Source organism: Cetorhinus maximus, chromosome 13 (assembly GCF_964194155.1).
Source record: "Cetorhinus maximus chromosome 13, sCetMax3.hap1.1, whole genome shotgun sequence".
NCBI lineage: Eukaryota > Metazoa > Chordata > Chondrichthyes > Lamniformes > Cetorhinidae > Cetorhinus > Cetorhinus maximus.
The window spans coordinates 61047465-61062848 of NC_135891.1; the positions used below are offsets into that span (position 1 = coordinate 61047465).

The 15384-nt window shown below is 41.2% G+C and overlaps 1 protein-coding gene across 5 annotated transcripts in view; it reads left to right on the top strand.

Annotated features, from left to right (window-relative positions):
• The window catches only part of cdh22 (cadherin 22), a 736258-nt gene that overhangs the window by 591700 nt on the left and 129174 nt on the right, over positions 1–15384 (top strand). Inside the window, exon 9 of one of the 5 annotated variants that reach the window (XM_078555428.1) lies at positions 1525–1539. The exons of the other annotated variants lie outside the window; for them this stretch is intronic. Coding sequence (XP_078411554.1) covers positions 1525–1539 — 15 coding nt within the window. The remainder of the gene's footprint in view (positions 1–1524; positions 1540–15384) is intronic. 5 annotated transcript variants of the gene reach the window in all.

Genomic DNA, 15384 nt, shown 5'->3' on the forward strand with positions numbered 1-15384 from the left:
ACTTTGACCTGAGGGAATCTTGTATTATGCAAAGGTCTTTCAGCAGGCTTTCTTTTTCCTTTCAGAGGTTGCTCACCTTGTCTCAAACTCTGTTAACTGCCAGTTGTTAAAAGACTGCTTGTCATTAAGCATGGTCTCTCCACGTTCCTTCTGCTGATCTTCTATGTTTTGGCTTAAGACAGCCTGCGTTTCTTTAGCTTGTTGAATCCTTACACACTCCCTTCCCAAAACAGGAATGCTTCCAGCTTCCTTATGGAATCTCAGCGGCCACTTAAGGTTGATTTCCCTTAGCCAATTTTGCCCTAGGAGGCTTGGTCCTCTGCCTGTCAATACCAACACTGGTAGCTTTGCTGATAGGCTTCCATAATGGACAGTTACTCTACTTATGCCTCTGACTTGAATGTTTTTCTATGTTTTTAATCGGGCTGTTGTTTCTTCTAAATTTGATTGATTTCACCATTATTCAGATATCTGAAGGTATGTTGCCCAGTTACTCTAGTGGAAGTTCCTGTGTCCACTTCCATTCTAACAGGTTTGCCATTTACTTTCATTATTACAAATATTGGTTCTGTCATTCCAACTTTCAGATTAAACAACGAGTAATTATCTGAATTGGTTGCTTCAGGCTCTTTTACATCGTAGATCTCACAAGGTTTTTCCTTTTGTTTAAAAGACAGCTTGAATCTTTCCTTGCGCTCTCTCATTATAGGTCCATTTCTGTGACAATAATAACATTCATTTTTTTTAAACTGCCAATCATTAAAAGACAGCTTGTTTCCACCTCTATTGAAATTATTCTTTGTTTTCGCTGCTAAGTCTTTTTTTTTTCTCATTTTCCGGCTAGCGGGGCTGTTTCCCACTTCTCAGCAGAGACTTGCATTTTCGCGCCCTTTTTGGCTGGGGTCTCCTGTCCGATGTGGAGGGTGGCACCATTTTGCACGGCCTGTATGGCTTTTGAATCTCTTACTGCGCTTTCCATGACCAGTGATATCTCTAGCGCCTCCTTGAAATCCAGATTCACTTCAGACAATAATCTCTTCTGAATTGTGCCCTCATTTACACTGTACACTAAATGATCTCTGAGCATGTCATTTAGAGATGTACCAAACTCACAATGTTCTATTAACTGCTTCAAACTTGTCACATAGTGTGCAACTGTCTCCCACTGGGCTCTCTCTTGAGTTAAATTTGAAACTTTGTATCGTTACTGAGGGCTTTGGTTGATTTTGACCCTTCATGAGGTCCACCAATTCATCAAAACTTTTCAAATCTGGGGCACTGGGTGCCATGAAACTTCAAATCAAACCATAGGTTTTATTCCCACATGTACTTAAGAGGATCGCTCGCCTCTTCTCTTTCCCCATAATCTCGTTCGCTTGGAAAAAGAATGTGAGGCTTCCAACGTAATGAGACCAATCAACAGTGGCTGGATCAAAAGGATCAATTCTTCCGAATTGTGGCATTCTGAGAGGGAATTGCTTTGTTGATTCAAATGGAACTTCTACTTAAAATTACTGTATGAAGTAGAGTGCCGATTTTGTTTCATTTAATTTCTTCTGTTAAACTTTTTTAGCCTCATCGCCAGTTTGTTGTGAGAGGTGGCCTTGTTGGTACTATTGATAGAGTTGATCAGCAGACACTTCTTAGGTGGAAACTTTTAGTTTATTTACAAATATACTCAGCAGCAATGACACGTGTGCTTTCACTTCAAACTCTATCTCTACACTACTAACTACTAACTACAGAAGTAGCCCGCGCTACTCTCCTACTGGCTACTAAAGATCATGTGATCTTCCTTAACAAGCATTATTCTTAAAGGTATGTTATACACTAAATTAAACCATAATTACCACAATGGGCAGAAGAAGAATGAATACAAAGTGGAGTGTTGTCTGTTCTGAGCTCCGAGCCAGCAGTTGGCTGTTCCACCATAGCCTGCCACAACCTCTCCTTCAAGTGTTCATGGCTACGTCAGCTCCCTTTCCCTCAACATCAACTGTTGTGGTGGTTTTTAACTGCTTCACTCTAGGCCTCAGCGATTTGCTTTTCTCATTAATTCTATTGAAGTTCTGTTACATTTGGTAGTAAAAAAATAAATTCGAAGCAATTGTTTCAGGATCTTCTACAGCTGAAAGCCAGCAAGGATAACCTTTTTTTTTAACATCAAAATGGTTTACACATTCACTGCATGTTCATCAGCTGAGCCCAGTCTCATTGACCTGCAGTTTTGCTTCTTTCAGTCATCAGTGCGTAGGAGCAGGAGTATTCAGCCCCCCAAGCCTGTTTTGACATTCAATTAAATTGAGGCTGATCTGTACCTCAACCCATTTACCCACCTTTGCTCCATGGCCGTTGGTGCTCTTTGAGAGATTTAGCAAAAGATTACAGTACCTCATAGTAGCATGACAAAACAACCCAAAATGCTCCATCAATCAGGATCAGTCCCCAGCAGAAGGAGAGGAGTTGCTGAGGTTATCAAAAGCACAGGCAAAGGTTTTAACACAGCATTTAATGTGGGAGAGGATGAAGGGGGCAATACATATGGCTCAATGAGAACACTTAGCCTGATTTAACTGATGCCCTTTAGGTGACAAGGCTTTGCAATTCCTCCCAGCTAGGATCATGCATTATTTGCTAAATCTCAACTGGTATTAACCCATTCATTCCCATTGGAACAGGAATAAGCTATTCAATCCCCAAGACATGTTCTGCCATTCATTTAATCTGAACCATTAAAACATCACTGAACCACCCTATCTAAATGTAGCAACTCCATTATCTCAGTTTGGAGCCTAATCCCTTTGCCAATACCAAGGCTAATGGAGCAGTGAGCTTGCAGCCAAGATGGTTCATTTGCTTTCCTTTACTCTTGTGGTTTGTATAGTGTAAATTTAAATAGGCCCCTTAATAAATTATCACTTTCGAGAAGAGATCCTTGCAGAATTCTGTCTCTGTCAGCACATGACTAAGTTTGGCTTTTAATTGCAATGCTTGGTGTTTGTTAAGCTGTCACATTCAAATAATAATACAGACTGTAAAAAAAGGTTGAAGCATTTCCAGTTCTGTTTTCACATTCCCCTGATAGCTATTCTCAAGTCATAGAGCTTCTTGAAACATCCTGCCAGGACTTCTGAGTCAGCAAAGGTGCACTTCACAGTCAGTGTCGAGGCTTGAACATTCCCATTTCTCCTAGCACAGCTACATTTACATTTGTTTGGAAGGAATTGTGATTAACTAGCTTGAAAAGTGTGAAAATGTCCATCAATGTACTGACTGGTTTCTGCTGAGTGAGATTATCCAATTCTTGAGACACAAAACTGGTGGGAGGAAACACAGATAAGTTTGATGGAATGGCACCTGTTACGAACAGAAGTGACCGAACTTTAATAATTATTTCAAATGGGGATTGACATTAATTTATGGAATAAGCTGCACCTCGTTTATTGGATGCCAACTCACTTGTAACATCCAAGAAAGGAAATAGATTTCAGTCAATTAAAGGATCAGAGGGATATGCAGCAAGACAGAAATGGTAACAACCTGAGTCCTTCCACGTTCGAATTAAGACGAATGCAATTATTAAATGCAAAACAAATTAAAGATCCCACCTGTCCTTGTTTGGAAAAGGGGGTAGTTGTCCCAGTATCTTACCCAACATTCCTCTTAATCAAATCCATCAAAATAGATTAACTGGTCATTCACCTCATTGCTGTTCATGGATCTTTTTGTATACAAAATAACAGGTACTGGATACAGTAGTGCAATGGTTATGTTATTGGATGTTCCTCTGAAGCACCTTGGGACATTTTTAGTATATTAAAGATTCTACACAGATGAAAGTTCTTGTTGTACTGGCAGAGATCTGGACTCATAATCCAGAGAATGGGAGTTCAAATTCACCATGGCAGATTGAGAATTTGAATTCAGTTTACCTGGTCTGGCCACTTTGCAACTCCAGTTTCATATCAATGAGTTTGACTCTCAACTGTCCTCTGAAGTGGCCTAGCAATCCATTCAGCTTTATCACAATGCTGGAGGTTCAACAAACTCCATTGCAACCTTCTCTCTCGCGAGAACTAGAACCAACTAGAGTTCCCAGGAATTAGGCAGGCAAAGCTGCCCTGAGCCCTCAGAGGCACCTTCCTGGCTTCCTCCAGTCAGGCAGTGATTGTTATACTCTTCTTGATTATTAATATCTCTCCTCATAATTCTCCATAAATGTAGCTGCAGTCATATAGATAATATGAACCCTCTGTACCCAGTAACTTTATGGAATCTCAACCATGTGTGTGCGTAAATAAACCACCAACAGCTAATTTAGGCAACATAACAGGAATTGCAACTCCGAAGCAAACCAACAGCCTGTACCATATATCAGAGTAGCACACAGTAGTAAAACCTTATAGATGGGAATCTCAGTGTAATTTGTTTGAGTGAAAAATCATTATCATTTCTACCCTAGTCTATTTCCAAACTCTTGTCAGCTCCAACACTGTAGCGAGCGAATACTCGATAATGTATTCAGAGCAGGAAACATTATCCTTATCTCCAAACAGTGCCTGCATGTTGTGTTGAAGAAAATAAACCTTTGGAATACATTAACCAGGCAAGCCCTAAAGCATACAAACATATGAAAATGATAAACAGGAAAAGACACACCACTGCTCTATCCAGGGTTTCCTATATAAATGTGATGTCTGGTGGACCACTTAAATTAGTCATGAAATCACCAAGGAGAGGCCAAAAACCAGATAAAAGCTCAGACCAATTAGGAAAGCTTATCTGGAAAATTATTTTCCAATGCCTTTTGGTGATCAAAGCTAGTCTAGGGGATAACATAGATCACAATTTATATTATAGGATATTTACCTTATTCCCTCAACACCTACATTTAAATCATTTATGAACACATAACAAAAGTCCCACATTGATCCCTGTGGGACACTGGTGGTAGCTGGTTTCCAAGCAGATCCAAATCTATTCACCATATGGCATTCAGTCAATCCTCAATCCATCACAGCAGATTATCACTTTTTCCACAAGATTCTATCTTGTAGGAAAGCCTCTTGTGAGATACATAACCGAGTTACCACTAACTTAAACAAAGAATGGCTAAAGCACAGAAAGAGGTCAGTTGGCTCGTTGTGTCCATGCTGGCTCTCTGTAAGAGCAGCTCAACAAGTCCTACACCCTCATCTTTTCCCTATAGCATGCAATTTTCTTTTTTGTTCAGGTGTTTATCCAATCCCCTTTTGAAATCCCCAACTGGATCTGACTCTGCCACACTCTCAGGCAGTGTATGCCAGATTGTAGCCATTCACTGCATTAAAAGGTTTCTCCTTGCTTCTGGCTCTTTAGCCAATTACCTTTAATTGGTGTACTCTGGTTCTTGAACCTTCTGCCAGTGAAAACTTTTGCTCCCTAGCTATTCTCTTCAGACCCCTCATGATTTTGAAGATGTCTATTCAATCTCCTCTCAGCCTTCTCTTCCCAAAGAACAACCTCAGCTTCTCTAATCTATTCATGTAGCTGAAATTGCTCATCCCCTGAACCATTTTCATAGATCTTTTCTGCACCCTCTCTAATGCCTTCACATCTTTCCTAAAGTATGGTACCCAGAATTGGACACAATATTCCAACTGAGGCCAAACCAGTACTTTATAAAGATTCATCAAAACGTTCTTGCTTTTGTCCTCTAAGCTTCTATTTATAAATTCCAGAATCCTGCATGCCTTTTTAACCACTTTCCCAAACTTGCCACTTTCAAAGATTCGTCCACATATACCTCCAGGTCCCTCTGTTCCTGATCCTTCTTAGAATTGTACCCTTTTCTTCATATTGCCATTCCTCGTTCTCCCAACCACATTTCTACCAACTTCAAAATAATTCAGCCAAATTCATAAGACACAGCTTTCTTTTTGAGAAGCCATATTGATTGTCCCTGATAAGGTCTTCTCCATCTTTGTAGTCATACACTGCATTCCTATTAATTCCTTTTTCAGAAACAATTTACATTTTTATATATGTTCATTCTAAAAATGGAAATAGGCAGCCCCAGAGGTGGTGCAGCTATATGGTCAGAAGCCCTGCTCAGGGTCAAATATAACACCACAGTTGCAAACTGTTTAAGCCTCATACAGTTCCCAGGGACATAAGTATAGGTACGGGGTCTCAAATCTGGTAACCTTGGGACTTGCCAGATTTCAGATCTTGCCGGATTTCGCATTGGGCAGTTCAAGTCATGGGCAGTTTGGGTCAAACCAGGTCAGTTGGGGGTCAAAGGCGGCTTGGAGCTCAGGAATAGATCAGCGGGCAAGCAGCGAAGGGGATAACTAATCAGGCGGCTCACTGCTCCAATGCAGCACCTAGCCAAACTGTCCAGGTAACTTATTTGTTTTTTACTTTACTCAATTAAAGTTGATGCATAGAACATTATAAAAATGTTTGTTTTTGGACAACTTCCATTTTTGGATAGGTGGATTTGAGACACTGTACTATACATATATCCAATGCTCTTCTGAAAGTTACCATTGGATCTGCTTCCACCACCCTTTCAGAAAGTGCACTCCAGATCATAACAACTCACTTCATAAAAAAATTCTCCTCATCTCTCCCACAGTCCTTTTGCTAATTTCCTTAAATCTGCATCCTCTTGTTACTGATCCTCCTGCCAGTGGATACAGTTTCTTTCTATCTACCCCATCAACACGCCCTCCATCACCACCACCACACCACTACCGCCCCCCTCCCCACTCCCCCCACCCTCCCCCCCCAACCTCTTAATTTTGAACACCCCTATTAGATATTCCCTTAGTTTTCTATGCTCTAAGCCATCCCAGCTTCTCGGGTCTCTCCACTATCAGTCCATTTTAACACTTCTGTGCTTCAAATTTGTACGCAGCCCACAGGAAAGAAATAAAAACAGAAAATGCTGGAAATACTGAGCAGGTCTGGCAGCATCAAATGAAAGGCTTCAGATCTGAAGCAAGAACTCTGTTTTTCTCCCCACAGATGCTGCCAGACCTGCTGGGTATTCCCAGCATTTTATGTCTTTATTTCAGATGTCCAGTATCTGCCATATTTTGCTTTTGCCGGAGAGAAAAATAGTTTTGCAGCCTTCAGTTCTTCCTTAACTGATGTGAATGATTCTGACAGCTTCCAGTCATGTATTCCAACTGATCTGATTGTTTTATATTGACAACCTCCAATTCCAGTGATGGAGAAGATTTATTTCTCGGAGTGATTGTGAAACACTGACAAGTTGACACATGGGTTGAAATGCTGATGCAATCTTAAAAAGTTGGGCACCTGCAATTAGAGTTTAGCTTCTTATGGTGTCATTCTGTAACTCCATTATTTAAATGACACCAGAGGACTTCTGCTTGCTTATCTTTTAGATTTTGAAAGACAACAGAGCAATGCATATGAACTGTAGTAGGACAGCTAGTAGTTAACTGTGAATCCCCTTTCTTTTATTTCCACACATCCTACCAACTGGGATGTTTAGACATAATTAGCAGCTTCTTTGAGGGAGAAATCTTATTACAAGAGAGAAAAAAATAACTAGTCTTCAACTGTAACATTTTGAAATGTTACATTTTATGTTATTTTAGCTTTCACACGCTGCCTAATCCATTGTACAATTAAGGCACTTAAAGCATAGGCTCGAATTCAAGTTATTGCTTCCATTTTAAAGTGGAGACTTGGGTTCAGCTTCCACCAATGCGCGCTAAGACAGTTATATATTATGATTTGAAAAGGACAGAGTAGAATGAAGGGCAAAGGCTAATAGGATGGAAGGAAATAATGAATAAAGAAAATCATTATGTGACCTATAAACAGGCTCATTGCATGTAAATGCCATATTTATATCTTTGACCCATGCAGAATACTTGTGCATCTATTATGTCAAGAAGCATACCAGGTAATGCTAAATGTTCTGAAATAGAGGAAAGTGTGTTTTTATAAATATATAATTATTTTTACATACCCATGTAGTTTGGAAAAACAGTCACATGACTTATCAGCAATAAAAATGAACTAAATGTATATAAATCAGCACCCATTGCTGATTCATTATCTCTAACTTATAAAAACTAATTACCTGTAGTCTGGAAATTATTGCTGCCAATATTAGTGGCTAAACGTAAAGAGCATAAAATATTAAGTCGAGAACGTCAAAGTATTAATCTGTATTAAATCATGCTTATTATTTTGGGCTGTATTAGAGCATTTGATTTCTTGTGCAACATAGGTGAAAGAATGTTAAATTGTGATGGTGTCCTTCAGAGTCCTTCGAAAGATGAAAGCATTTGAATATGTAGAATTTGGCTTACATCTTTAAGGCATCAGTCCTTTGATGTATACACACACACATATACACAAACACATACACACAAACCTGCAAAGTGTTATTTTAACTATCCTCAAATTGCCAAAGCAAAATTCAAACACAAAAGAAATTTATGCCTATTTAAAGGGAGTGAGCATCATTGGTCCGAAAGGTCTTTCCTTATCCTTAACTGTTCCATTCCTCTTGAATAAAGCACATAAAAATTCTGTGTCTTAATACTCCCCTGTTACCCTTACTGTACGCAACTGGGAAGGTCAGAGATGGAAAGAATGTTCTAGTTAAAAGAATATCAGCAATGCAAGATAGCGATATGCTTCCCCAACCAGGAGTGACCCCAGCTTGGTCTGCAAGCATCCATTGCCCTAGTGTACAGAACTGTATAACTCTGAGTGACCCTCACTGCACTTACTGGCAAATATTGTGAAATATGAGCTGGTAGGGTGCAGAGAGTCAAAAAACATGCCCCGAAATGTTTGTACAAAAATTTTGTACAGAAATAAAACTAAAACTGAAACAAAAACAGGAAATGCTAAAAATACACAGCAAGATCCACATCTTGATGGAACCCTTTTTCAGAACTGGAACAATTAAGAGGGCAAAGACTGCACATTGCCTTTTCTCTTTACACATGCCTGTGGTGCACTTTTAGGCATTGTGATTTTTCAGGCTTCAAAACAGGATTTCCTAATGTCAGTAGGTGCCCTCTTAGCTCACAGTTCAATGTGAGGGTGAAGGAAAGGACCACCATAATCTTTACAATAATTTGATGACTGTGATAGTATAAGTTCACAGAAATTCATCTAGATCAGACTTCTTGAACTCTTTGTAGATAACCCAGTGGAAGACTGTGTTGAAGTGCATCATTACATTAGGTGTTATACTTCCTCCTTCTCCAATGTTCAAAGAAGGCATTAACTTCAATTGGAGTGGTCCATGATTATGCTTGGCAAAGTGCTGTGGTGGTTTGCCATTGTCTTCTGCAGTTTTACTAACCAGGAAACTTTCCTGCTTTTACTGCCTGTCATCAGGCATATTGGGAGGATTTACAGACTGATAATCAACCTGTTTGACCACATTATAAAAGCACTTCCATGGGCGTCAAGCCCTGAGTGGGACTTGAACCCTGAGCTTCTATTCCAGAGGTAGGGACACTACCACTGCCCCACAAAACCTCCACCATCATACTTCAGAGTATTGAAAAGAGTGATCAGATCTTTCAATGTGGTGGGCCAGTATAAATGTCAGCACATCGTGCAAATACTGACCAGACACTCAGAGAACATTTGTAAATACTGACACATTCCTAGGGACCCTCTGCAAATACTGACATATCCGGGGTTCTTCTACAAACATTGAACTGCTCTCAGGAACATTTCACCGCCACATTCTGAAGGACAGGATCGGCTGCCCAAAGCAGTAAGTGCTGAAGTAAATCAGAAACAACATGTCAGTTGATCAGGAAGTACATTCTCAGGACAATGTGCTCACAGCCCACGATCTGCTCAACCTCTGACTGGAACGGAATAATCTCCAGTCATCCCAATGGATACAAAAATAAAATACTGCAGATGCTGGAAATATGAGATAAAAACAAAAATGCTGGAAATACTCAGCATGTTTAGCAGCATCTGTGGAGAGAGTTAACATTTCAGGTCAATGATCTTTCATCAGGACCACGTTTTTATCCCCAAGTAGATCATTAATATTCTGAAGGCAATCTGCGGACTTTATGTATAATTTGCGTCAAATACTAAATTCTGCCAGCAATCTCTGTGATATCTCCACAGTTTCACAACACAGTTAATCATAAAGTAGTGATTAAATATATAATGTGTGGGAGTTGTCACTGGTCAGTACAATATTCATTTAGCAGAAATCTTTTAATTGGAACATCTCTCAGGCAAGGTGTTTGCAGAGTCAATCATGTGATAAATCTTCCAATTAAATTTTCTAAACAAACACTATTAATTTAACAAAAGCTCCTCATTAAACTGCTCCCTTACTCAAATTGGTGTATAAAATGCAATGTATTGTTCTTTCTCCTTTACAACAACAAATGCCTTGCACTTAAATAGCATCTTACAGGAGTGTTATCAGACAAACGTTGACCCTAAGCCAAAGAAGAATATTAGACAGGTGACCAAAATCTTGGTCAAAGTTTTAGCTTTTAAGGAGGGTTTTAAAGGTGGATAAAGAAATGGAGAGGTTAAGGTTGGAAATTCTGGAGTTTGGGACCTAGACATTTGAATGCAAGGTTGCCAATAGAGGGGCAAAGGAAATGTGGGTGCGTAAGAGGCCAGAGTTGGATAACCATAAACTTCCAGCAGGGGTATATGGCTGGAGGGGATTACAGAGATAGGGAGGGATGAGACCATGGAGGGACCTGAACACAAGGAAGAGAATTTGAAAATCAAGGCACTTGTAGTCAGGGAGCCAATGTGGGTCAACAAGCACAAGGGTGATGTGTGGACAGGATGGTGAGTTAGTATACAGGTTTGGATGAGTTCAGTTTAAGGTTGCCCAAAATAGCACTTGTATGCATTACACTAAAGGTGACTCATGCTCTTTAACGGGTATATGTTAATTCCACAAACTAAGCATTTAACAAAGAACAAAGAACAAACAAAGAACAAAGAAAAGTACAGCACAGGAACAGGCCCTTCAGCCCTCCAAGCCTGCGCCGATCATATTGTCCGTCAACTAAAACATTTTGCACTTCCAGAGTCCACATCCCTCTATTCCCATCCTATTCATGTATTTGTCAAGCTGCCTCTTAAACACCACTATCGTACCTGCTTCCACCACCTCCTCTGGCAGCGAATTCCAGACACTCACTACCCTCTGCGTAAAAAACTTGCCCCGCACATCTCCTCTATAGCTTTCTCCTCTCACATTAAATCTATGTCCCCTAGTAATTGACTCTTCCACCCTGGGAAAAAGCTTCTAACTACACTGTCCATGCCACTCATAATTTTGTAAACTTCTATCATGTAGCCCCTCAATCTCCATCGCTCTAGTAAGAACAATCCGAGTTTCTCCAACCTCTCCTCATAGCTAATAACAACCAGACCAGGCAGCATCCTGGTAAACCTCCTCTGCACCCTCTCCAATGCCTCCATATCCTTCTGGTAATGTGGTGACCAAAATTGCGTGCAATATTCCAAGTTGGTCTAACCAAGGTTCTATACAGCTGCAGCATGACTTCCCAGCTTTTATACTCAATACCCCTGCCAATGAAGGCAAGCATGCCATATGCCTTCCTGACTACCTTATCCACCTGTGTTGCCACTTTCAGTGACCTGTGGACTGGTACACCCAGATCCCTCTGCCCGTTGATGCACTTAAGGGTTCTGCCATTTACTGTGTAATTCCTGCCTGTATTAGACCTTCCAAAATGCATTACCTCGCATTTGTCCAGATTAAACGCCATCTGCCATTTCTCCGCTCAAGTCTCCAACCGATCTATATCCCGTTGTATCCTTTAACAATCCTCTTCACTAACTGCAACTCCTCCAACCTTGGTGTCGTCTGCAAACTTACTAATTAGACCAGTTACATTTTCCTCCAAATCATTTATGTATACCAAAACAGCAAAGATCCCAGCACTGACCCCTGCGGAACTCCACTAGTCACAGCTCTCCATTCAGAAAAGCACCCTTCCACTGCTACCCTCTGTCTTCTATGACCAAGCCAATTCTGTATCCATCCTGCCAGCTCACCTCTGATCCCATGCGACTTTACCTTCTGTACCAGTCTGCCATGAGGGACCTTGTCAAAGGCCTTACTGAAATCCATGTATATAACATCCACTGCCCTTCCATCGTCGATCATCTTTGTCACTTCCTCGAAAAACTCGATCAAGTAAGTGAGACACGACCTCCCCTTCACAAAACCATGCTGCCTCTCACTAATACGCCCATTTGCTTCCAAATGGTAGTAAATCCTGTCACGAAGAATCTTCTCCAATAATTTCCCTACCACTGATGTAAGGCCTGTAATTTCCTGGATTATCCCTGCTACCCTTCTTAAACAATGGAACAACATTGGCCATTCTCCAGTCCTCTGGGACCTCACCCACAGCCAATGAGGATACAAAGATTTCTGTCAAGGCCCCAGCAATCTCCTCCATTGTCTCCCTCAGTACTCTGGGGTAGATCCCATCTGGCCCTGGGAACTTATCCACCTTAATATTCTTCAAGACGCCTAACACCTCCTCTTTTTTGATCTCAACATGATCCAGGCTATCTACACACTCTTCCCTAGATAACTCGACCGCTAAGTCCTTCTCTTTGGTGAATACTGATGAGAAGTATTCATTCAGTATCTCTCCCATTTCTTCTGGCTCCACACACAGGTTCCCACCTCTGTCCCTGAGTGGGCCCACCCTTTCCCTGGCTACCCTCTTGCCCTTTACATATGCATAAAAGGCCTTGGGATTTTCCTTAATCCTGGTTGCCAGTGACTTTTCATGACCCCTTTTAGCTCTCCTGACTCCTTGCTTAAGTTTCTTCCTACTTTCTTTGTATTCTCCACAGGCTTCATCTGTTCCCAGACTTCTAGCCCTTACGGATGCTTCCCTTTTCTTTTTGACTAATCTCACAATATCCTTCATTATCCAAGGTTCCTGAAACTTGCCATGCTTATTCTTCATCCTAGCAGGAACATACCGGTCCTGAATTCTTATCAACTGACGTTGGAAGCCCCCCACATGTCAGTTGTTGATTTGCCCTCAAACATTCATCTCCAGTCTAGATTCCTCAGTTCCTGCCTAATATTGTTATAATTAGCCTTCCCCCAATTAAGCACCTTAACCCGAGGACTCCTGTTTTCCTTATCCACCAGTACCTTGAAACTTACTGAATTATGGTCACTTTTCCAGAAATGCTCTCCTACTGAAACTTCAACCACCTTAAGCAGCAAGTGTCATCATAAAACACCTGGGGGGGTCAACTACAGCATTGGTCAGACACTTAGATAAATGATCTCTCCTCCATATCACCAGTGTTTATTAGGAATGCACCCAGAAGAGGATTCATTCCTGCTGCCCACTTGTCATCCCTGCAGAAAACTTGCAAATATAAAGGCTAAAATGGGGGCACTTCTGATTGTGGGCCTTTAGAAACTGAGTTGGGAATGCTCAAATGCATTTTGCATAGGACCCTTTCAGCCAGCAGACTCTGGAAACTTTCACCTGATCAGTCTGAGCTGGACTCAAGTGCAGGCCATTGAATTGAAAGAACAGAATGTCAAGCCTCTCTGTCTTCCATGTCTTACATGTTTCTAGGACATGTGCCAGAATATTAAGTGGAGGCTTTGACCACCAGCTAAAAAGTCAGGGATGAGCCCGTCCACTTTTGGCCTGCTCAGCTAGCCACAATTTAATGACCATTAATTGGCTCAGGACTAAATCTGCCCCCATGTGGAAGGAAGTTCTGCCATCAAATGGTTGGCAGCTGACAAGTCCAGCAGCACCACCAGGAGTAGTGACCATTGCTGGGATCTCATGCAATCCCCAATGCCAAAGAGCCATGGAACCTAATCCCGTGGTTTAGCTGGGCCAGGCTGGCAGGCGCTGGCAAGAGGGGTGGGGGGCCAGGTTCATCAGAGCAGGGTGGGGAAAATGTGTTGGGAGTGACTACCTTGAGGAGGGCCTCTGCTGGGCACAGGATGCCTGAACTCGAGGCACCACCCACCCCCCCCGCCAACCCAACCACATGCCCTGCAACAAGTCTAGATATTTGGCCCTCGCACCTGTCACCACTAGCACTGAACCAACATTGACACTGGAGGATATTTCTTCTGCTAATTCTAAAATTTCAAAGCAGCTCAATCAGCAGCCAAACTAGCACCACATGGAATGGGAAAGAAATGCAATTCCATTTGATCTTTAGAACAAACCGTTGAAAATTTCCACCAAGCATATCAAGATCAATATTCAATTTAAATCTTTGTCCAGCTCTCTGTTACAGCTGTGGTGGCTATTTCTCAGTTCATTTATTAAAAACAAAGTGGTTTCTACTGAAGGGTATTCCTAATACCTACTGAGAGACAATCAAGGCTAGGAATGGCCTTAGCCATTCAGATCCTAGAGGATTCGAAGAAGAACTGGAGAAAGACTGAGATAAAAGCAAGGAGACTGACCTGTGTTAATTTGGCTCTCCAGGTTTCAGTGCAGTAGGATAAAATGATAGATACAAAATGCTGAGGATGCTGGAAATCTCATACTGAAAATGCTGGCAACACTCAACATGTCAGGCAGTGCCTATGGAGAGAGAAAGAGAGTTAATGTTTCAGGTCACTGGGTTCCAATGAAAAGCCATCATCGCCTTGAAACATTAACTCTGTTTCTCCCTCCGCAGATGCAGCCTGATTTGCTCAGTGTTCCCAGCATGTTCTGTCCATATTTTATAAAATTTTGGAGTTTCTCAACTTACTGTTAACTTCAGAATGGAAACAGGATGTCAAATATGCACAAAGTCAGTCCTCAGTGATAGTATCAAGGGCAATGGTGTTTAATGGGTTGTAGATTACCATTCGAACTGGGACGAAGGATTACTGGTGTCATCTGACCTTTACCCTCAACAGAGACACTGTTACATTTTCCACATTCCTGTGACATCTCTGACTAAAACTGACATTAGAACTGGATCAGATTCAGATCAAAGCTATCTGCAGTATTTCTCCCCCAGTTAGAACTCAAATGAAAAGTGGCAGAAGTTATAAGAATTAATTTTATTTGCAACCCTCAACAGCCCTTGGAGAGGAATTACTTATCTAGCGGACTGCCGCATTTCTGTAAAAGCAGCCAGTGCATCTTCTGCATTCCAATTAGATAAGCTAGTGCACAAATAGGTGGTGTACGTGCAATAAAAAAAATCACCTAATTCAGAAAATGTTACAATTCTAACCTATGAACTTAGAGAAATAGCACACATTGGAAAATGCCAAATCATGAACCACTTTAAAAATAAGAAGTAAAGTCTTCAAGGTAGTCCTGAAGCTAATTCACTATCTAAGCCTAAAAGTCTGTA